This window comes from Typopeltis vanoorti, chromosome 3 (assembly GCF_054136105.1).
Source record: "Typopeltis vanoorti isolate ZY-2024b chromosome 3, IOZ_Tvanoo_1.0, whole genome shotgun sequence".
Taxonomy (NCBI): domain Eukaryota; kingdom Metazoa; phylum Arthropoda; class Arachnida; order Uropygi; family Thelyphonidae; genus Typopeltis; species Typopeltis vanoorti.
In genome coordinates, this window is record NC_143551.1 from 48,306,588 (window position 1) to 48,331,035 (window position 24,448).

General features: G+C 38.1%; 1 protein-coding gene across 3 annotated transcripts in view; it reads left to right on the top strand.

Moving 5' to 3' along the window:
- The window catches only part of LOC150108109 (epidermal growth factor receptor-like), a 495,579-nt gene that overhangs the window by 310,690 nt on the left and 160,441 nt on the right, over positions 1-24,448 (top strand). For all 3 annotated transcript variants that reach the window (XM_090415594.1, XM_090415593.1, XM_090415595.1), the window contains one exon: positions 10,362-10,431. In XM_090415594.1, coding sequence (XP_090271720.1) covers positions 10,362-10,431 — 70 coding nt within the window. The remainder of the gene's footprint in view (positions 1-10,361; positions 10,432-24,448) is intronic.

Sequence of the window (24,448 nt, forward strand, 5' to 3'; positions counted from 1 at the left end):
GCGTCTGCTGGTTACTTTTCTCTTTGAATTCCTTCCTTCCACAAATTTTTCTTTCTTTTTTTTTTTTGTAGCACCAGCTTCATTTTTAACTTTTCATCCATCATTTTTAACTCCTACTTGATTTATTCTCCTGACTCTATGCATGCAGCCTGCTACTACTTCTTTCAAATGCTCCTTTACCACTTTCCATGCACAATCAACATCCAGCCCTTGCAGTTTCAGTTGTCATGGCACTGATCCAAGCAATCTTCTAAGCTTATCATACTTACCAGCCTTGTAATTCACATATATCCTCTTAACTGAACCTTCCATACATTCAGCTACCTCCCAGGTCAAGGCCATATGATTGCCCTCACCAACTGATGGCAATGTGGTCATATTGGTTATAGACAAATTATCTGATGCACTTACTATATCTAGCGCTCTCAAACCCTTAGTACATTCCATCACATGCTGCCTCAGGTAATTATTCTTTACTAACTGTATAAATTCCATTTCTTTCCTACCACATGTCTTCCCTCCTTCCAATATATGTACCCATAGTTGAAGAATCCCATAATAATTATCTTTGCTTCACTCATTGAGCTTATTTGCTGATACATACTATTCCCATTATCCTTTACATCCCTTGGTCTATAGAAGCATCCAACTGTATATTTTTTTCTGTTGGCTATTATCTTACACTAGATGGCTTCAGATGTGCTTTCACTAGCCTGCAGTTAAACTTCTACTCTCTTTGGTTACAGTTCATCAGCTATCATCAATAACACTTCTTCCCCCTCCTCTCTCTATCCTCCCTGAACACACTATACCCTTTGCATTCTATCTCACTGACTATATCATCTTCCCTCAGGCATGTCTCACTAATGCCAGTAATCTTTAGCCAAGATGAATAACTAATGCCAAAAACTCCTCCCTCTTGTTTTGAATACTCCTAGCATTAGTGTATATAAAGTACAAAAAAAAAAAAACCCTCTTAGGCCCAGCATCATCCTTATTCTTTATACAAACTATCCCATTCTTCTCTGTTACCAGTAGTACTAACTTAGGAAATTTATGCACATTCTTGCACTCAACTGCCTCATCAGTATCTGCGTACCCATTCCCCCTAAATGTTCTCTAGTTTTCCTGGCTTCATTCAACAACATTTTTTCCAGACTCTGAAACTAAATCCATTCAGATGCAAACCATCTTTCTGGTATCAGTCCTTTCATCCATGAAACTCACTCCACACATCCATGAATTCATCACTCTTCTTGCATAACCTACATATTGACTCATTCATTATTATGGCTCTCCTTCTTAGCTGAACTCTGTCATACCACTGTAACAGACTCACTATCTTAACTCTCTCACTCTTTTCTTTTACTACTTTCAGTAACTCTTTCATGTCATCCCTCATACCATGCTTTTCTCTTTTCAAATCACCCATTTCAGCCAAAACAATGAAGCCTTGCTAACATCATTAATTTTTGCACTTGGGAAGTACAATTTTTTTCATTCTCTTGCCAGTCACACCTCTTATGATAGAATCACCATACAAGACTCTTTCCTTAATTTTTCCTTCTCTCTTATCAGTCATTCTTTTCTCTTTTCTCACACTTCTTTCTTTCTGTTGTCAGCTGATCCGCTCACAAGACATTTCTGCAAATGCTTCAGCTCACACTTCATCCTGTGTATCATTTTGAATAATTGCGCTATTCACCTCATTATGGCCAAATCTTCATTCTTTACATCCGTCAGACTACTGTTCTTTTGATCATCACTTTTACTCTCTGTCCCTCTCAATCATGTCGCTTTTAATCTCTCTTTCAATGCTATCTTCCATTACACTGTAGCACACATTTTCCCACCACTATCACTTTCAAATCAAAGTCCACTCACCCTTGATAATGTGTACATCTCACTGACATTGCACTGAACAAAATCCCTCTGGTTGAATTCTTTAAACAGTGATGCCTTGGATGCCTATGTTGTGTTTTGCATCAGCGCCACTTGCTATGCTATGTAACTTGCCATGCAGAAAGACTATATTTAAATAAAAATGTTAACTTGATTCTAATTACCACCATAATACAATATCTTTCTAACACAATTTTTAACTAATATTGCTATTTTTTTTTAAACTAAACAACTTAGCTTTTAGAGCTCTTCAAACCCAACTCTACTGCTAAAAGCCACCTATTATGTCTCTCAATTACCATATTATCTCTGCTTTGTCTACTCTCTACTGTTACAATTCTTTGGATTATCAATACTACCTTTGTAATGTTTCCTCTGAACTTCACGTTCCTTTAGATCATCATCATATCTCAAAAAACTTGACTTCCTCCATCACCACCAGTGTCGCCTCACCAATTGAACACTAACCTTCCATTTCAAAATCTTAAAACTTTACTACTTCAGCAGATTAAACCGTTTTCCTTTCTCATTTGCTTCCCTATTAAAACCTGTTGATATTCTTCTGAAGAGCTACTATATCAGCACCATTTCTAATAATTTTCTCCAGTTTTGCATTTGTAAACAACTGAATAAAATAACCTCCTGCAATCCATTTACAATATCATTAACATAAAGATTGAATAGTATTGATCCCAGTACTGAGCCTTACAGAACTCATCAACTTCCTCTTCCTTAATATTGTTCCTTAATATACAACTGCATGAAGGAACAATATTAAGACAGTGCGGCAGTTGTGACAACTGGCTGGTGTCTGTATATCAGCTAGTTTTCATAATTCACTAGCCAATTATGTAAGCTTATTCATTCAAACTTAAATATCATATCATCATTCAGCAGCTTCTCAAATGACATTACAACATCTAGAAATATTATAATATATATTCCTCTCATCAATCAACTCAACATCATCATCATTTCCTAATATGCATCTTTAAGAAGTGTACAAGTTCATGATAGTATGACATAATTATTATTATTATTACAAAGGAACCTCCATAGACTCCAAAGACATAGGAGACCCAGGCTGTCCATACAGTATCTGCCATACTTCTTGAATTCACTGATTGACAAAGTACTTACAACAGACTCTGGCAACCCACTCCAGTAAAAAAATCTATTATTTAAGGAATTGACAGCGTATACTAGAATTACCAACAGACTAAAACCCTATAACTCTAGACCCCCCCCCCCGCATATATGGGCTCCCAAAAATACACAAAGAAAATGTGTCATTACGTCCCATAGTGGATGGCATTGATTCCCCCACTTACAAACTAGCCAAGCATTTAGCCAAAGCGCTCTCACACTATACTGGCAATACACCATCACACATAAAAAACTCAGCCCACTTCAAAGCCAGTATAGAAAACCTTACACTCCAACATAATGACATAATGGTCAGTTTTGATGTCTCCTCCCTATTCACGAATGTCCCCCTCAAAGAAACCTTAGAGCTAATCCAAGCTAAATTTCCTCCCGATATCTCAGCCCTATTTCAGTTTACAATGAACTCAGGCTATTTCGTTTGGCAGGAAAAATTCTACAAACAGATAGAGGGGACAGCCATGGGTTCACCACTTTCCCCACCCTTGGCCAACTTCTTCATGGAGATGTTTGAAGAGAAAGCCTTAAACTCAGCCCCACAAAAACCTACCATATGGCTTCGCTACGTTGATGATGTTTTCGCTATTTGGCCACATGGCCCGGATTCACTCCTCTCCTTCCTAACACACTTGAACAACCAACACCCTAGAATCAAATTCACCCTGGAAAAAGAGGAAAACAATAACCTCCCCTTCCTAGACACACTAGTCACCCGCCAACCTGATGGAACCTTGGTTTTCTCAGTTTATAGAAAACCCACCCATACAGGCAGATACATTCACCAACAATCCCCCCCCCCCTCACAACAATATGGAGTTATTAAAACATTATTCAACAGGGCAAAAATAATCTGTTCTAATGATCAAGCCCTAACCACTGAACTAAATCACATCCGTGACACTTTCTCAGCCAACGGCTACCCCCTCCAAAAAATCCAAAAAATACTTAACCCAGTTATCCACAACCCACCACCCCCTCCCCTTCACAAAAAAGATTACTCTAAATCCATCACTATTCCCTACATCAGAGGCACCTCGGAAAAAATCAATAAAATCTTAAAAAAACATGACTTGACCACTTGTTACAGACCACATAGAAAACTGGCATCCCTTATCCGCTCCACCAAAGACCAACCACTTCCCCTAGACCTACCTGGTGTATACCAGATCCCTTGCAGCTGTAAACTGTCCTACTTTGGCCAAACAGGCAGGACAGCAAATATCAGAATCTCAGAACACAAGGATTACTTCTGATTTCACCAGTACAGCTACTCTGGGCTTGCAGACCACGCTCTGGATACTCGCCACAGAATAAGATGGAAGAAAGCCACAGTAATACACCGCAGCAAGTTCAAGTATGAAAGACTATTCATGGAATCAGCCTCGGCCCTTAGGAACATGCCAAACCTCAACAAATTTGGATGCATGAAACTGCCCCAAATTTGGGAAACTTTTATCAGAAGAACTTCAGCCCAAAGGCCAAGAACTACCAATATAGCCCGCCAGGGGGCACCATCAGGGCTTTAGGAAAACGCTAGCTTCCTTAGCTTCAGTCTCATTTGCTGTTATTAGTACTTGTGTGCACGTGTCTTTATAGTAAGTTCCCAAGAAGATGGCAACGTGACGTTCGCCGAAATATTGGAAAGTATATATTAAAGTTTATTTAATCTATATTTCTAGTATACGCTGTCAATTCCTTAAATAATAGTTATCATGTTTAACCAGCGTATAAGCCTCTCAACAAGAATAAAAAAATCTAGCCTTCACATCCTGACTGACCACACTCCTACTTAATTTCCAGGCCAAATATTTCTGAAATATTTGGCCTGAAAATATTTCTTCTGCCAACCCTTTTAGTAACTTAAATGTTTCTATCATATTCCCTTTTTTTTTATGCCTGTTGACTAACTTTTAAAATACACAAACTCTTAGTCTGTCTTGATAATGAGCATTCCAAAGAATACTCATCATCTTAGTCACTCGCTTCTGGATCCTTTCCAACACTTTCTCGTCCCCAAGAAACCTCAGTGACAGATCTGAGCATAATAACTTGATATGGCCATATCAAGGCCTTTTAAAGAGGAATGATAATTTCCTTATCTCTGCTTGTTAGTGTGTTCTTCAATAAACAAGTAATCTTATGAGCTATTTTGGCCATCCTGGCAATATATTCTCTCAACTTCCTCTCTCTCTCTCTCTCTCTCTCTCTCTCTCACCCCAAATACCTGGCTTTATTACCTTCCTGGAGCATACATCTTTCAATGTGGTACATAGCTTGCAATCTTTTCATTTCAAAATGCATAATTTACATTTTTTTACATTAAACTAGTATCCATTGTCTTCAGTGAAACGTAGTTCCATTGAAGATGGGGCACCATCAATTCAACTTTCATCCTGGTTTCTTTGTGAAAACTCTGAGGGAGGAATTGTTTAACTGGGCATCATCAAAAATAGCATGACATTTGATCATGTTGTAATGTCATATTTTTGGGTGATTTAGCCAATATGAGTTATAATTTGGTTGGCTGTCTCAAATTGACAAGTCATCCTTATTCATTCATTCACTATCCAGGTAAGATACCTAGTGATATGGTTCGCTGACCTGGCTGGTTTAGTGGGTAGCATACTCACTCTCCAAACGGCTGTGAGTTCATATCCCACTGTGTAATTGGTGCCTGTGAAAATCTTTTAAGTGAAGACAATTTTCATCCCAGTGTGAGACCAATGGAGGATTGAAGTGGCTTAATAAAGTTCCATATTTGGTCTCTAGAGCAGAGTTTATTAGATTATCTAATCCTTAGTCTACATATAGTATGAAATGTGCAATAAGTTTACAACCATTCATGGATGAGATTCACATCCTGTGACTCAAGATTTCTTTGCCGCATTTTGTTTCATTCATTCATCTGCTGCTTCTACTATTCTCACAATTCTGAAAAATCATTTTAATCTCTTTGACTTCCGGTCTTTGAAGCTCAGTTTTATTCAGTCCAAATTTCCAAACAGTAAAGTCATCTTTCTTGGTGATTTCAATTTCCACAGTTCTAATTGGCACCCTTTTTCAAATTTCACTGAAAAAGCTAAAGCTGGAAGAGAGGTAGAGATTTTTGCTGCAAGAAATGACTTAAAATAGATCATCTTCCCCACCAGATTTCCTTCCAATCCTCTTCACTCACTGAACACCCTTCTTAACTAGTTCTTACAGGTACTCTGTTCAAATGACTGCTCCTCTTGGTAATTCAGATCATGATCTCATCCAAGATTAATTGGTGGTAGAATGTTTTTCCTTCAGCCATTCATGACCTTGTGTACTCATTACAACAATCCCAAGTGGGAAGAGGACTTATGTGACTTTTTCTTCTCCTTTCCCTGGTCATACTACTGTTTTCATTCTTCAGATCCAAATCCTCATTGTGATCTTCTTACAAAAATAATCCATATTAGAATGGAAGCTTTCATTCTTCACTCAGTTCAAAATTCCCATGCTACATCTAAACCATGAATCTCCAAGATGTGTGCACTGGCACACATCTTGAAGAAGTGTGCAGGGCAGTCCAAGTAAAGCAAACAGCCTATCACAAGTGTCTTGAGGCCAAAACACCAACTTTCTTCACATTATACAGTTGCTTGCAACACTTATAAAACCATCATTAAAAAGGCTAAGTCTAACTTCAACAAGGATACATATAGAAAACTTGCTTGTGCCACTGACAGTCTCACTTTCTAGTCACTGTGTTGGGTACATCTTTTGTCAATCTGTTCTACCCCCCTCTTTCTCACCGTACTGAGGGAATTATTATCATCATCATCAAACTCCTGACATGTACCCTCAAGGGGTGTACAGGATATGATAGTACTATATGAAAAATTTACATCATCACTAACTTCCTATCTACAGTTTTCCTCCAAATCAGTCTGTTACTTGTCAAGACTCCAACATTATCAGATCTTATATTTCTATCGTCTAAGCACTTTGTACCGTATCAATCCACCTATATCTTGGTCTTCTTCTGGGTCATTTTCCTGCCAACCTGGCAGAGAACACTTGTTTTGCTAATCTTTCCTCGCCCATTCTGTTTAAGTGACCATACCACCTGAGATTAGCTCTGCTAATGCATTCCTGGATGCTGACGGTGTCAAGTTCTTTCCTAATATCCTAGTTTTTAACATGATATTGCCATTGATGCCATCTGTTCATGCCTCTAATCTTTCTCAGGACTCTCATATCTGTGGTTTCTAGTCTTTGGTCAAGTGTTTTATTTCTGACCCAGCTCTCAGATCCATAAGTTAAAACTGGTTTGAACACTGTCTTGTATACAGCTAATTTAGTGTTCTGACTAATTTCTCTCTTATTCCATATGAACTTATTCAATTGACTTCCTACTATACTAGCTTTGTTGATTCTGTTGTCTATTTCCTTATTTAATTTACCATGTTCACTAAAAATCGTGCCTAAGTAGCTGAAAGAAACAATAGCTATAAAGTGTGACGCGAACTCTATCAACGTACACAGGCCCTACATAATCTCCGAGGTTTGGAAGCTTCACAACATAAAATTGAGGTCACAACCCCGACCAATAGGCGACAACACAAACACTTCAAAAGCAGAAGCACCTACCCGACCTGACATAGCATCCACTTTCCCAATGTGTTCAGATGACGACCACAAATAGTCGAAACGGACCGCACCCCGTCAACCACCTTTCCCCTTCCCCCTCCCTATTTTAAAAAATCAACCCTTTCACCTTTTCCCCACCCTATATAATATAATATATATGTTTATATATATTACGGAAAAAAACCCGGGTTTTTCTAACTTAATTCTACCAAATTGCCTACCCCCCCCCCCCACACACACTCAGTAGTTTTTCGACATCGCAAAAGAGAGGAAAAGCCGCAACACCCAGTAAAAGGTATGTGTAAATTTCTATTCCTTATGCTACATATACTTTATGGTACATTTACACTCACAATGCCCTAAGAATCCATGAGTAAATAGCTAATGACATCTAAACAGGGACACTGCTAAACTGAAGCAGGCAAAATAGCTGTAATTATAATAGTTTATTAAGAGGAGTAACATGGGAGTTTTCCCAGAAATAATATACATGGATTTTTGATTTTTCTATCCTTGCAGACAACCTCACCACATGCCTCTCTGGCTGAATCAATCCGGGTTTTCTTCAAGACTTGCCACCGAATCTCCAAGGTTTGGTTCCTGTTCTCAAACTCTTTCATTTTTTCTTCAATAATCTTTGTATATTTAGTCTATAGTTCACATCTGAGAGCTGCTCAACTTTTATTCGCTTTAAGACTTTCTTACATGTCATTCTTTTCAATATGAAATTCAATTTTATCCTGCTAAAGACTAAATAGTGATCGTTTCCAATTTCAATTCCTCTGTATATTCTGGTGTCCTGCACCAGGTAGAAAACATTACAATCAACAATAACATAGTCAATGAGACTTTTCTTATTCCTTGCCTCTTCTCTCCATGTGAATGTGTGCACATTTTTATGTTGGAACATGGTGTTAGTAATAGCCAGACCATGTCCTGAGCAGAAATCCAACAGGTATTTGCCATTATTATTAGCTTTGCTCTTTTCTCCAAATTTTCCCAAAATATTTTTGTATGTCTGACAATCATTTCCTACTCTGCTATTTAGATCCCCAACAAGGGCCAACTTTTAATTTTTCATTGTATCAGTTGCTTTCTCTAAAGCCTCAAAAAATTCCTCCACTTATACTTTAGTAGAACCTTCTGTGGGACCATAGGCACAAATAAGTCTCATTGTCCAGTTCCCCATTCTGATATTTGCCCACATCATTCTACTTGAGACTGACTGCCATTCAAGAAGATTAGCCTTGTATTTAGTGGTGAATACTATGGCTACTCCTTCTTTTTCTTGATTGTCATTGCCTGAATATAACATTTTGTATTTATTGCTCAGAAAGATCTCACCAGTTTTTGTCTTTTTTGTTTCAGTCACCCCTATTATGTCAATCTGGTACTTATCTAATTCCTCAGCTAACCCCATTTCTTTGCCATTTAGGCTTCTTATGTTGATAGTACTGATCCTTAACTCTGGTGATGTTGAGTTGGGGTATGCTTTCAGATTTGTTCCAGTAGCTGACTTTTCGCTGTTTGCCCTGGTTCCCTGGCGAAAACAACAGGGGCCTTGTTTAACTAGGCGATGCCCCAGCCAGCACGAAATTTTGTCATGTTGTACCATCATTTTGTATATTGGTTTAAGCCAATAAGAATATGATTTGGTCTGCTAAATCCCAAATTGCCAGCCCATCCTCATCACCTAAAGACAAAGCTGATGTCCTGGTTTCATTTACTTGCAGCTCCTCCTTAGATGATCATGCAAATTAACTACTTCTTTGCCTAGGACATTGCATTTCATGCCTCATGTGACTTTCTACCAGAAAGACATCAGAAGAATCTTGAAAAACCTGGATACCACAGAGGCAGCCAGTTATGATACCCCCTCCCCCCCCAAACCATTGTGTTCAAGAGATGCAGTCCTGAACAACACGTGTTCTTTATCATCTAAACACCAAATTGCACTCAGATGCCCCCCCCCCCCCCCACACACACACAGCATAGAATCAAGCCCATATGCAGCCAGTTCCTCAAAAAAAAGATGATAAATATGTTCCATCAAGATAGTAAACTATTGTTCTCACCTCAAGTTTTGTTCAAAGTAATGGAGAAGGTTGTCAACAGTCATTATCTTCAACACTACTTAGAGAGCTGCCATGTAATTAGTGACTGCCAGTATGGATTTTGCCAACCTAGATCCACAGGAGATCTGGCCTACATCATGCACATCTAGACTTATTCCATGGAAATGTTAGGAGAAACTGCAGATATGCTCGACATCCCCAAGGTTTTCCATAGGGTCTGGCATTGAGGGCTTCTCAGCAAATTGAGGGATTTCTCACCAAATTACCATCACATGGATTGTCTTTGTCCTTATATAATAATGGTCAGTGTTCTCTCTTCAGATTTTCCTCTTAATCCAGGTGCCCCTCAGGGCTCTGTCATTTCACCCATCTTCTTCCTGATTTACAACAGTGTACTGAAAATTTGTGATAATCACCATGAAGGAAACATATCCTCTGACATGTCTTCTTAAATATCCTAAAAGAAAAAGAAAAAAGTTACTCATATAGTTACTTGCAAGTGGGATTAATATGTATTTTAAAAATTATTTTGCATATTAACAATTGATCACATGAAACAGGAGGAATAAGGAATTACTAGTTTTTTGTTATTATTATTTTTAGAATCTATGATGCAGGAAATCAAGAATGCAGACATTGCCATGAAGAATGCCTTGGAAAGTGTCACGGACCAGTGAGTACTCACTTTAAAAAATTGTAACTGTAATTATAATGTTATAATTATTCAGTTATCAAATAAATATGGTAGGTTGTGTGAGCAATATGTGGCCTCCCTCATTGAGGTAGGCCACATATTGTTCACACAACCTGTCATACATTCTTTTGAATTCATTAACACTGTCTACACTCACCACTTCCAAAGACGAGCTATTCTAGTCATGCATCACTCTATGAAGAAAATCTAACTTTCACTCCTTTTTTTGACTGCATTCATTCTCAACTTCCATGGCTGCCCTGTCCTTTTCTTACTCTCCATAAAATGAAAAATTCCAGGATTTCTTGTATGACCCTTTTATGTTTGTAGATCTCTATCATATCACTTCTCTTTTTCTTATTTCTTAGTGTCCACATTGTACAAACTCTTCGTCTGTCCTCATAATCTACATTCCACAGTCCTAATATCATCTCTAACAGTCTTCTTTGTACCCTCTTCACTGATCCATGACATCAATGGATCAGTGGAGAGGGTACAAATGACATCGTATTGAAGCCTTGTAAAAAAGCAAAATGATTTCATAATGATTTGAGACAATCGTATTTGTTGTTAAGTTGTTTTGTATCTATTTAATTCACCCTGAAGAAGCCAAACAGCTAAGTTGGCAAAACTTGTCAGTATTTTTTACTTAGTATCAAATAAATTACTTTGACTAATATATACCCAGTTGATGTCCATCTTTTCCATAGAAAAATAATTTCCTTGTCCTTGCATATCAATGTTCATTTCCGAATTGCAATTATTATTATTGTTGTTGTTATTTGGTAACTCCAGGAGTCAACAGACTCATCGTGGGAGGCCCATTCAACCAGCAACAACTCTATCATAATGAGCTTTGAAGTTGTTTCCACTAACTGCACTCTTTTTATAATTTGTATTCCACTCACTAACAACTCTCCATGCAAAAACTCTACTCCTCATACCCTTTTTCACCACATCTTTATACAACTTCCAGGGATGGCCTCTTGTACTTCCCATCTTAACACCCACTCTTTTTATAATTTCTTCTGTATTAATCTGATAGAATCCCTTAACTAATTTGAAGGTCTCTATTATATCTCCTGTTTTCCTCCTATTCACCAACCTCTGTAATCCACATTCTCTCAAATGCTCTTCGTAGGTAACACTCCAGAGTCCTGATATCACTTTGGTTATTCGTCTTTGGACCTTCTCTGATGTTTTCACATTACAATGAAAACTAGGTTGACCAGATCTGAGCAAAATAGTCCATATGTGGTCTGAGTAATGCCTTATATAGAGGAACTACCACCTCCTTATCCCTACCTATCAATGTACTTTTTATAATAGCAGCTATACAATGTGCAGTCTTTGAAATGTGTGGTGTGCTCTTGGAACTTCAGTTCATTTCCACCATCACTCCAAGATCTTGAATCACATTCACTTCCTGAAGTACAGCCCCTCTAATGCAGTACGTAGCCTTATATCTCTGTATTCCAAAGTGACATCTTGCATTTATTAACCTTAAAACCTTAACTCCACTCATTTGCCCAAGCTAAAAGTCTATTCAAATTTTCTTGTAGAGAATTAACATTAGCACTACTCCTGATAATTTTACCTAAATTTTCATCATCACCAAACATTTAAAGATCCTCGGTCAATCCACATGAAATTTCATTAATAAACAAGTTTATGAAATTAACCACAAATATCTCTCTGTATGTGTGGGTTTTTTTATAAGCGGAGAAAGATAAGGGGCCATCTGGAAGTTGTGTGATTAGTGTTTCCCGGAAGGATAGATAGTCATTAGCTTCCTGTTCCATTATGAAGTAGATTTTAAGGTGTTGGCTATTTAAATGCACTAAAAATGTATCCAGTGTGTCTGGACCATGTGACCAAATAGCAAACACATCATCAGCATAGTGTAGTCAAACCACTGGTTTGAGAGTGGCTGTATTCATAGCTAGCTTTTCCAAGTGTTCTATGTAGAAATTGGCTAAAGGGGGGAGAAAGGAGGGAGCCTATTGCTGTCTCACCTAGTTGTTTTGTATATCTTCAATTTCCATGTAAAATAACCTACATGTACTGTAAATTTAAATAGTTCAAATATATCTGGGGGAAATTGTGACTTTAGCAAATCAAGGGTTTCAATTAACGGTACATTTGTGAACAGTGAAGTGATACCAAAACCAATCATTATTCTCGTAGACAGGCTTATACGTTGGTTATGCATTATTAAAACACTTAAGAAAATTGAACAATGTAGTTAAGGATATAAATTAAATTAAACTTTAATAAATATTTTCCGATATTTCAGCAATGTCACATTGCCATCTTCTAAAGGAACTTACAAAAAAAGCACATGCACGTAGGCACTACAAACACAGTAACTGGGAATGAAGAGATGAAGCTATTGTTCTCCTAAAAGTCCTGATGGTGCCCTCTAGCGGGCTAAGTAGGTGTTCTTGGCCGTTGGGCTGAAGGTCTGCTGATGTAAGCCTCCCAGATTTGGGGCAGTCGCATACAACCAAATTTGTTGAGGTTTGGAGAATTTCTTAGGGCTGAGGCTGATTCAATAAATAGTCTTTCGTATTTGTATTTGCTACGGTGTATTACTGTAACTTTCTTCCACTGTATTCTGTGGCGTGTATCCAGAGCGTGGTCCGCAAGACCAGAATGGCTGTACTTGTGAAACCAGATGTAGTCCTTGTGTTCAGAAATTCTGATATTCGCTGTCCTGCCTGTTTGGCCAAAGTAAGACAGATTACAGCTGCAAGGGACCTGGTATACACCAGGTAGGTCTAGGGGAAGTGGTTGGTCTTTAGTGGAGCGGATAAGGGATGCCGATTTTCTGTAAGGTTTGTAACAGGAGGTCAGGTCATGCTTTTTTAAGATTTTGGTAATCTTTTCCGAGGTGCCTCGGATGTAAGGAATGGTGATGGATTTAGAGTAATCCTTGTTGTGGAGGGGGGGGGGGATCTGTTGTTTTGAAGGTTCTAATATTTTTTGGACTTTTTTTGGGGGGTAGCCATTGGCTGAGAAAGTGTTGAGTATGTGATTTAGTTCAGTGTTTAGGGCCAAGGCGTTTGAACAGATTAGTTTAGCCCAGTTGTATAGTGTTTTCACTACTCCATATTGTTGTGAGGGGGGGGGGAATTGTTGGTGAATGCATCTGCCTGTATGGGTGGGTTTTCTGTAATCTGAGAAAACCAAGGTTCCATTAGGCTGGCAGGTGACTAGTGTGTCTAGGAAAGGGAGGCTGTTTTTTTCCTCTTTTTCCAGGGTGAATTTGATTCTGGGGTGTTGGTTGTTTAAGTGTGTTAAGAAGGAGAGAAGTGTTTCAGAGCCATGTGGCCAAATAGTGAACACATCATCAACGTAGCGAAGCCATATGGTTGGTTTTTGTGGGGCAGAGGCTAAGGCTTTTTCTTCAAAGATCTCCATAAAGAAATTGGCCAAGGGCGGGGAGAGTGGTGAACCCATGGCTGTCCCCTCTATTTGTTTGTAGAATTTTCCTTGCCAAACAAAATAGCCTGAGTTCATTGTGAACTGAAATAGGGCTGAGATATCAGGAGAAAATTTAGCTTGGATTAGCTCTAGAGTTTCCTTGAGTGGGACATTTGTGAATAAAGAGGAGACGTCAAAGCTGACCATTATGTCAGTATGTTGGAGTGTAAGGTTTTCTATGCTGGCTTTGAAATGGGCTGAGTTTTTTATGTGTGATGGTGTGTTGCCAGTATAGTGTGTGAGCTCTTTGGCCAAATGTTTAGCTAATTTGTATGTGGGGGAATCAATCCCATCCACTATGGGACGTAATGGCACATTTTCTTTATGTATTTTTGGGAGTCCGTAAATACGGGGGGAGTATAGAGTTAAATGGCTTTAATCTGTTGGTAACTTCTACAGGCCAAGAAGTGACTCTCTTAAGGAGCCTGTGAAGTTTTCTAATTTGAGAGTTGGTGGGATATGAATTGATGGGGAGGTAAGTAGCCCGATCTAAGAGAAGAGCATTCAGCTTACCTGTGTAGTCCTTTTGATTAAGGACTACAGTTGCGTTTTCCTTATCCACTTTGGTGATAACTATTTCTTTATTATTCTTCATTTCCTGTAGAGCATTATATTCCTTGTTGGATATGTTGGATTTTGGTGCGACTGCTTTGGAAAGAACACAAGCTACATCCAGTCTCACACTGTTGGCGACTTGATGCGGAAGGTGGTGGATTCCGCGTTCGATCTGGATCATAATATCCTCACTGGGTAATTTTTGGGAGCAATCGCGAAGTTGTGGCCATGTGACAGCGCGTTGATTGCTTCAGGCTTCAGGGTGACTGAAGAAAGGTTGATTAGCGTGTTGGTAGCAGGTTTTGGAAGGACGGTAGAGTTCTTATTTAATTTCTCAAACTTTTTCATCTGTCGGCCTCGTATTTTTTTAAATTCTTTTTCAGCAGCGGTACATGTGACGTCATGTAAAATCGACCAAAGTTCGTGATTCAAAGTGCACGAAAGCTCATCTTCGGCAGCACGAATAGCTTCGTTAATGTCTGCTAAGAGCGACCGCGTGGCGGTGATTTGTTCGCGTAGCAACGCATAGCTAGCGCGGTTATATATTCGCAAAGCTTTTTGTGACACAAACCGGTGCTTAAATTTTACACAGTTCGGGATTACTTTATTATCCTGGCAGCGTTTCAGGAACGCTAGACGATTTAATTGTCTAGACTGCTTCAATTTCAATTTATCTGTCTTATACCTATACCTATTACCTATAATCTGTCTTACTTTGGCCAAACAGGCTGGACAGCGAATATCAGAATTTCTGAACACAAGGACTACATCCGGTTTCACAAGTACAGCCATTCTGGTCTTGCGGACCACGCTCTGGATACACGCCACAGAATATGGTGGAAGAAAGCAACAGTAATACACCGTACCAAATACAAATATGAAAGACTATTTATGGAATCAGCCTCAGCCCTAAAAAATTCTCCAAACCTCAACAAATTTGGTTGTATGCGACTGCCCCAAATCTGGGAGGCTTACATCAGCAGACCTTCAGCCCAACGGCCAAGAACACCTACTTAGCCCGCTAGAGGGCACCATCAGGACTTTTAGGAGAACAATAGCTTCATCTCTTCATTCCCAGTTACTGTGTTTGTAGTGCCTACGTGCACGTGCTTTTTTTGTAAGTTCCTTTAGAAGATGGCAATGTGACATTGCCGAAATATCAGAAAATATTTATTAAAGTTTAATTTAATTATTTATATCCTTAACTACGTTGTTCAATTTCCTTAAGTGTTTTAATAAATCAATCATTATGTCTGAACTTTTTAAGATATAGTTTTCTAAAATACTTTTTAGGTGAACAGAATTTTTAACAAACGAAGGAGAATTATTTGTGAGGATAGCTAGTAATTTAGCTAAATGTTTAGCAAGTTTTATACTATCCACAATAGGGCAATGGGGGGGGGGGAGGTACCTTGCTTGTGAATTTTAGGTGCTCCATATATTCTGGATACTTTAACATGAAAAGGCTTGCTAACTGTTTCTTTTGGCCAGGAAGTGACTTTTTTCAATAACTTGCAAACTTTATTCTTTTGAGAGTTAGTGGGATCATGATTTATAATTTGGTATGTATACTGGCCTTGTAAAGGTATGTGCATTTTGCTTTCATATTCAGCTAAATTCATCACCACTGTTGCATTAGCTTTGTCTGCTTTAGTTATAATAATATTGTAACAGCATTTATAACAGTGTAGTTATAACAGAAAATATACACAAAGCTCAACAAGTATGGCTTTATAAATTTACCAAAAAATCTGGGCGAAGGGTCATTTTAAGATCTACTACCGTATATTTTTGCGTATAATGCAAACTAGAAATTTTGTTTGAAAACTAGCCCTAAAATGTGATGTCCACGTATAATGCAATCTGTTAATCTTATTCCATAACATTATAAATAATACAATATGAATTAATGAAAGAAATATTGATTTTAAAACAAAATGTCAAAATACAATACGAATTAATGAAAGAAATATTTATTTTAAAACAAAATGTCAAAATCCTTTAAATTCATCTGTAGGGATTGCGTCATCAGTGTAGCAGTTGTCATCGTTTTCATGCTCTCCATTTTGTTGTGCATCATCCTCGCTTTCGTATATGTCGTGATCTTCAGATCCATCCGCTGAATTACTTATTCCACATTTAAGAAATGAGCGTTGAATCATTTCAGATGGTATCGAATCCCATGCTTCTTTAACCCAGCTGGTGACTAGGGTGATCTGAAAATTCCCACCTTTTGTCATCTTCACTAAACCAGATGACATCCATTCTCTCCATTTTACACATAAGTGATCTTTAAATGGCTTATTCAAGCTGACATCAAGCGGCTGCAAAACGGATCTAGCAGTCATACCGGGTTAGACCACCCGGTATGACTGCTAGATCTGTACGTAGCTCACGTGCTTTCTCTTTGCTTGCCTCCGTTAAATGTACCCGGAACATATCCCAGACTAGCATGCTTTGTTGACATAACAAGCTACCTGGACGTATGTTCCATACTTGATCCAGCCACAATTGTACACCTTCTTCATCCATCCAACCTTTCTGATTGGCGCGAACAAATACACCTGGTGGAATCATATGCTTCGGAATTTTCTTCCTTTTAAATATCGCTGTCGGCTTTAATTTGGTTCCGTCTACCATGCATGCTAGAACAACGGTAAAATGCGTTTTTTCGTGTCCCATTATTTTTATGAAGACACCCTTTTCACCAACTGAGTTTACTGTTCGATTCCCAGACATATCAAAGTACATGGGTGTCTCATCCATATTGCCAATTTGGGAAAGTTCATATCCGTGACACTTCCATAATTTTATGATAAATTTATGGAAGGACTGCACTTTTTCTTCAAGCTACTTTGGTAACTTCTGCGCAATTTTTGTTCGGTGTCGTAATGTTAATGCTTTGTGTTCCATAAATCTGTTGCACCACCCAGGCGAAGCAAGAAAAGATGAAATACCTGGTGTGTCCTTGAATTTACCATTCTTGAGTTGTAGAGCTCAAAAACTAATTGCATTTCTCGTTACTATAATGCCATCTTGCCATTGCATCAAAATCCATTCATTTAGCTCTTCTTCGAGTTCTGGAAAGATGCTACATCTCCACGATAGGCACGTTTCGTTTAGGGGATTTTTTCAGGACTGTTTTTTTGCTTATGCCAAAGTCTAACATTACTCTCTGCTACACCAAATTCTCTCATAGCAACACTGTTATTATGTTCTTCTGCAAACTGCATGACACGCAATTTAAATCCTGCTTCAAAAGATGAACATCTACATTTCTGTTGGCTCATTTTCAGGCTAGGCACTTGTTTAACAAATAATATTTAAAATGAACTGTGATTAAACCATTATACCTAACTGTGCTCTATCTATCTCACTCTATCATTCGGCGACAGAGCGTGCATCATATCTGCGCATAAAGCCAGTAATGTAAGTAGCTTTATGCACAGATATGATGCGCGCGCAGTCGCTGAATGCAAGTGGGTTAAGTAGATTTGGTTGCATAGCATTAGGTAGTATATATTGTGTGTGCAAGTCTAATAAGATGTTATATTTTTTAGGATCTGCATATAATGCGAACCCCTAACTTTAAGTAGTAATTTTTACCATAAATTTTTCGCATTATATGTGATAATATACGATAATTAATTCTTGTTTTCTCTCTTTTTCCAAGATAGATGGTGCCTAATTAGGAATTTAGTTCCCGGTGTTGTCCATTTCAATTTTTTTAAAATTAAACGTGTGGACAGACTTATGTGTTCGTTGAACATGTTGTTTATTATTTTAATGGTATAATAGAACACAGAAACTAAGTAAATAATTAATTTATTAACTTGATGCTGATATTTCGCTGGTATTATAACCAGCATCTTCAGAGCACAAAAACACTGTTTGTCACAATACGCGAGACTAAAACAACATGGTGTACTTAAACATGGTGTACTTTTTTTCAGATAGAGGGCGCCAAAATCAGGACTCTAGTCTTTGTGTTGCTGCTACAATTTTGTTTAAGTACACCATGTTGTTTTAGTCTAGCGTATTGTGACAAACAGTGTTTTTGTGCTCTGAAGATGCTGGTTATAATACCAGCGAAATATCAGCATCAAGTTAATAAATTAATTATTTACTTAGTTTCTGTGTTCTATTATACTAAATTATTGTTGTTTCGCATGCTGTGAAAAACTTGTTTTGTGTTCTGATGCCAGCATCAGAGCTGAGAATAATACCAGATACATAATACCAGAGAAATATCAGCAAATAACTTATTATTATTATTATTCAGGCCTCCGTGGAGTCAAAAGACTCATCACGGGAGGTCCTTCCTAGGAAACACAAAATCTATCAAGACTTCTTGTGGGAGGTTCATCCTAAGAAACACAAAGTCTATCATACTACTCAACCTCATTGACTGTTCTCGTTTTCACCACTCTGTCAGGCAATACCCATGGTTCAACCACCCTCCATGCAAAGAAACCACTCCACTCCATAGCCAATTTATTTTCATACTCTGATTTAGCTTTCCACACAATATCCATTACTTTTCTGGCCTGCACTTTATATATTTCATAATGCCTTCCACTCTTATACTCACAATATTCTTTCCACATCATCTTCTTCTAGTGGATCTCTTGCTTAATAAAGTTACACATCCATTTCACTCCCAACTTATTTATTCTTCGAACACTATGGATACCTTCAAATACCACCTGGTTTAAGCAATTTTTCAAAGATTCCTATGCATTGCTGGCATTTTTCCCATTCGGTAACTGATACCAGATGAAAGATAGTATTCTCCTAAGTTGATCATAATTTCCAGCTTTGTAGTTCAGCATGTTACCTGTTCTAATGGGAGCATCAATATAATTAGATACTTTCCAAGAAAGCATGGTATGATCACTGTCACCAACTGGTGGTAAAATACTCATATTCTTAACAGAGACTCCTTTTGACACTATGAACAAATCTAACACTCTTTGACCTCATGTTCCTTCTTTCACATACTGCTTGAGAAAGTTATCTCACAATAATTCAATAAATTCTGCTTCATTCTTATCATGAGATTTCTCTTCTACCAATTAATGTTTGGATAATTAAAGTCACCCATAATGATCACTTGTTTAGTACCCATAAGGTTAAATTGGCAATGCAATTCTTTGTCCCCTGCAACTGAGCCACCAGATCTGTAACAACATTCTACCATATACAGGTATCCCTTGATATATGCGGCTTTGATTAGTGCACAAAAAATTATTGTGACTGCAAACTTGATATATGCGGTATCAAATTTGATTTGTGCGGCCCAAAAAGTTTGAAAATAAGCAAAAGCTAAGGGGATAAAAATCCCTTATTGTTTTTCAGCCAGTAAGCGAAACTAAGATCGAAAACTACGATCTGTAACGTTTCATGCCGACGAACTGTCAGCGTATCCAAGCGTAAGTGACCACTTGGTAGTGCCACACCACGGCAACTCGTTGCAAAGGTGGAGCAAGCTCCCTCACTGTTCTTGATATTTTCTCATAATGTAAAACACACAGCTCTTAAGAGATGTAGTACTGTTTTGCATTATGAGGAGTGGTCACTACCCAGACCGGTTTTAACCTTTTTTGAGGTCTCATCAGTGAGTAGCTAGACCTAGAATATCAGAGTTTAAGTGAAGAAAACTTACATACTTTTGCTATACGATTGACCGAAAGGTGTGTCACTATATTATTATATTATAACATAGTATAACTAAGATGAAAAGCCAAAATGGCTATTTTTTTCTGGCGAGGTTGATATAAGTTAAGGGGATAAAAATCCCTTATTGTTTTTCAGCCAGTAAGCGAAACTAAGATCGAAAACTACGATCTGTAACGTTTCATGCCGACGAACTGTCAGCGTATCCAAGCGTAAGTGACCACTTGGTAGTGCCACACCACGGCAACTCGTTGCAAAGGTGGAGCAAGCTCCCTCACTGTTCTTGATATTTTTCTCATAATGTAAAACACACAGCTCTTAAGAGATGTAGTACTGTTTTACATTATGAGGAGTGGTCACTACCCAGACCGGTTTCAACCTTTTTTGAGGTCTCATCAGTGAGTAGCTAGACCTAGAATATCAGAGTTTAAGTGAAGAAAACTTACATACTTTTGCTATAAGAGCTGTGTGTTTTACATTATGAGAAAATATCAAGAACAGTGAGGGATCTTGCTCCACCTTTGCAACGAGTTGCCGTGGTGTGGCACTACCAAGTGGTCACTTCGCTTGGATACGCTGACAGTTCGTCGGCATGAAATGTTACAGATCGTAGTTTTCGATCTTAGTTTCGCTTACTGGCTGAAAAACAATAAGGGATTTTTATCCCCTTAACTTATATCAACCTCGCCAGAAAAAAATAGCCATTTTGGCTTTTCATCTTAGTTATACTATGTTATAATATAATAATATAGTGACACACCTTTCGGTCAATCGTATAGCAAAAGTATGTAAGTTTTCTTCACTTAAACTCTGATATTCTAGGTCTAGCTACTCACTGATGAGACCTCAAAAAAAGGTTGAAACCGGTCTGGGTAGTGACCACTCCTCATAATGTAAAACAGTACTACATCTCTTAAGAGCTGTGTGTTTTACATTATGAGAAAATATTAAGAACAGTGAGGGAGCTTGCTCCACCTTTGCAACGAGTTGCCGTGGGTGTGGCACTACCAAGTGGTCACTTACGCTTGGATACGCTGACAGTTCGTCGGCATGAAACGTTACAGATCGTAGTTTTCGATCTTAGTTTCGCTTACTGGCTGAAAAACAATAAGGGATTTTTATCCCCTTAACTTATATCAACCTCGCCAGAAAAAAATAGCCATTTTGGCTTTTCACAATAAGCAAAAGCGTTAGACTTGGTCAAATAAAACCGATCAGATCATGTGGTACGAGTCGTGCTCCAATGTTAGTAACGCACTCTCATCCTCAGTCTCAGTGCTTTAATTTATCAGCAGAGAGTGGCGTGTACAGACATATGTGTATATATTACAGTGTGTGTGCTTACGACCTATCCGCATATCATGTAATTTTCAAATTATGTAAAGCATTACCCTTTGTAACCATGGCCTCGAAAAAGAGTAATAAATGAAAACTTATTACTTTGGATATTAAAATTGATATTTATTAAAAGATTTGATTATGGAGAAAGCAAACCAAACATCAGAAGAGCTCTAGACTTTGGTGAATCAACTATACGAGCCATTTTAAATAACGCGACTGAGTACCACGAACAAGGCAAAGGGGCACCTGCATCTTTGAGTATGCAGAGTAAAATCATGGAGGAGGAAAAAAAAGCTACCACTACGTTAGATAAGTTTTTTTTTATTTTTATAAAAAATAAATATTTAGATAAGTTTTTATGTAACAAATATGTATAGATAAAATATATAAATACATGTCACCTTAAAAAATAAATGATGTTTAAATTTTTATATTTTGCAGGATTCATTATAATTATTCCCATTAATTCTTAACATTGAATAATGCAGTTTTGATATATGCAGTGTCCATCAAGGATTAATTAACCGCATATATCAAGGGATACCTGTATTTCATTCTGTTAGTCTCCATTTCCCACCAGATAACCTCAATCTCACCACTACATGTCCCATGCAGTGGTGAGATTGAGACTATCTGGTGGGAAATGGAGGCTAACAATGATAGTAAACAATGATTACTATCATTGTTTACTTGCATTTCCACAACTAGACTTAAGTCATCTGATATCATTAGTAGTACTCCCTCTCCTCTACTATCTCTTCTTGTCATTCCTAAAAATAGTATACCCATTACACTAGATCCAAGTTACCATATCTGATTCTGGTATGTTTCACTAATGCCAACAATCTTAGGTTGCAATGTATTTAATAAAGCAACAAACTCAACCCCTTTTGTCAGTTTAATATGAGAAAGTGTAAAGTTATTATGCATTTTGGGGTGAAAAGAATTACAAGCTATATACTACACTGATGAAGCTGGATTACAAGAAAATATGAGGCTAGGGACTTAGGAGGGGGTGGGGAATACTGGAAGACTGTGAGTTAAATTTCAGAGGGCATATTGCTAAAGTGGCTATAATAGCTTGTAGTTATCTGGTTATTGAAGAACACCCTAACAAGCACAGATTAGAAGATGACTATACCTCTTTATAAGGTGTTGGTAAAGTCCATATAGATTATTGTTCATAAATCTGGCCACTTGGGTTTCTTAGAGTTGTGAGAAGAGATGGAGAGGATTAGAGGTGAGTGACCAAGATGGTAGACCAAGAGGAGCATTCTATGGAATGCTCCTCATGAGGATAGGCTGAAGATTTGTGGATTAGTTACAGAAATTGGTTGATAGATAGAAAAGGGGAGATATGATAGAGACATAAGTTGCTTAAAGGTTTGTTATAGGAATGATACAGAGTAAATTTTTCAGTTCACAATTAGTTGTTGGGAGAGAACTAGAAGTTACTCATGAAAATTGAGCAGCTGTGTTAACAAAGGGTGTAAGGACTAGATTGGTTGCCTCGAGAGTGGTGAATAAGTGGAATGGATTGATAAAACCTGTTGTGTTGAAAATAAAGTATTACAGACATTGTGTGACTGCTAGTTGGTGTTCAGTGAAATGTTTAGAATCTCCTTCAAGAAGTTTGTGGACTCCACAGAGATGGCTGTGTAATAATAAATATTCTGGTTTTTTCATCTGTTTTTTTTTTTTCTTAAGTATTATACACATCTTATTTCTAAATCACTTAGGGAATTGAAACAACATAGATCCGAATATAAATTAAATAATACTTTAATAGATATTTCCGATATTTCGGCAATGTCTCATTGCCATTTTCTAAAGGAACTTACAAAAAGGCAGGTGCACACAGGCCCTAACAATACAGTAACTAGAAATGAAGATATGAAGCTATCGTTCTCCTAGAAGTCCTGATGATGCCCTCTGGCAGGCTAAGTAGGCGTTCTTGGCCGTTGGGCTGAAGGTCTGCTGATGTATGCCTCCCAAATTTGGGGCAATCGCATACAACCAAATTTGTTGAGGTTTGGAGAGTTTCTTAGGGCAGAGGCTGATTCCATAAATAATCTTTCGAATTTATATTTGCTCCGGTGTATTATTGTTGCTTTCTTCCACCATATTCTGTGGCGAGTATCCAGAGCATGGTCTGCAAGACCAGAATGGCTATATTTGTAAAACCAGATGTAGTCCTTGTGTTCAGAAATTCTGATATTCGCTGTCCTGCCTGTTTGGCCAAAGTATGACAGTTTACAACTGCAAGGGACCTGGTATACACCAGGTAGGTCTAGGGGAAGTGGTTGGTCTTTGGTAGAGCGGATAAGGGATGCCAATTTTCTGTAAGGCCTGTAACAGGAGGTGAGGTCATGTTTTTTTAGAATTTTGGTAATTTTTTCTGAGGTGCCTCGGATGTAGGGAATGGTGATGGATTTAGAGTAATCTTTTTTGTGGAGGGGGGCTGTGGTTTGTAGGTTTTAATATTTTTTGGATTTTTTTTGGGGGGGTAGCCATTGGCTGAGAAAGTGTTGAGGATGTGATTTAGTTCAGTGTTAAGGGCTATGTCGTTAGAACAGATTAGTTTAGCCCTGTTGTATAGTGTTTTTACCACTCCATATTGTTGTGAGGGGGGGGGGATTGTTGATGGATGTATCTGCCTGTATGGGTGGGTTTTCTGTAAACTGAGAAAACCAAAGTTCCATCAGGCTGGCGGGTGACTAGTGTGTCTAGGAAGGGGAGGCAGTTGTTTTCCTCTTTTTCCAGGGTGAACTTGATTCTGGCATGTTGGTTGTTTAAGTGTGTAAGGAAGGAGAGGAGTGTTTCAGAGCCATGTGGCCAAATAGCGAACACATCATCAACGTAGCGAAGCCATATAGTTGGTTTTTGTGGGGCAGAGGCTAAGGCTTTTTCCTCAAAGGTCTCCATAAAGAAATTGACT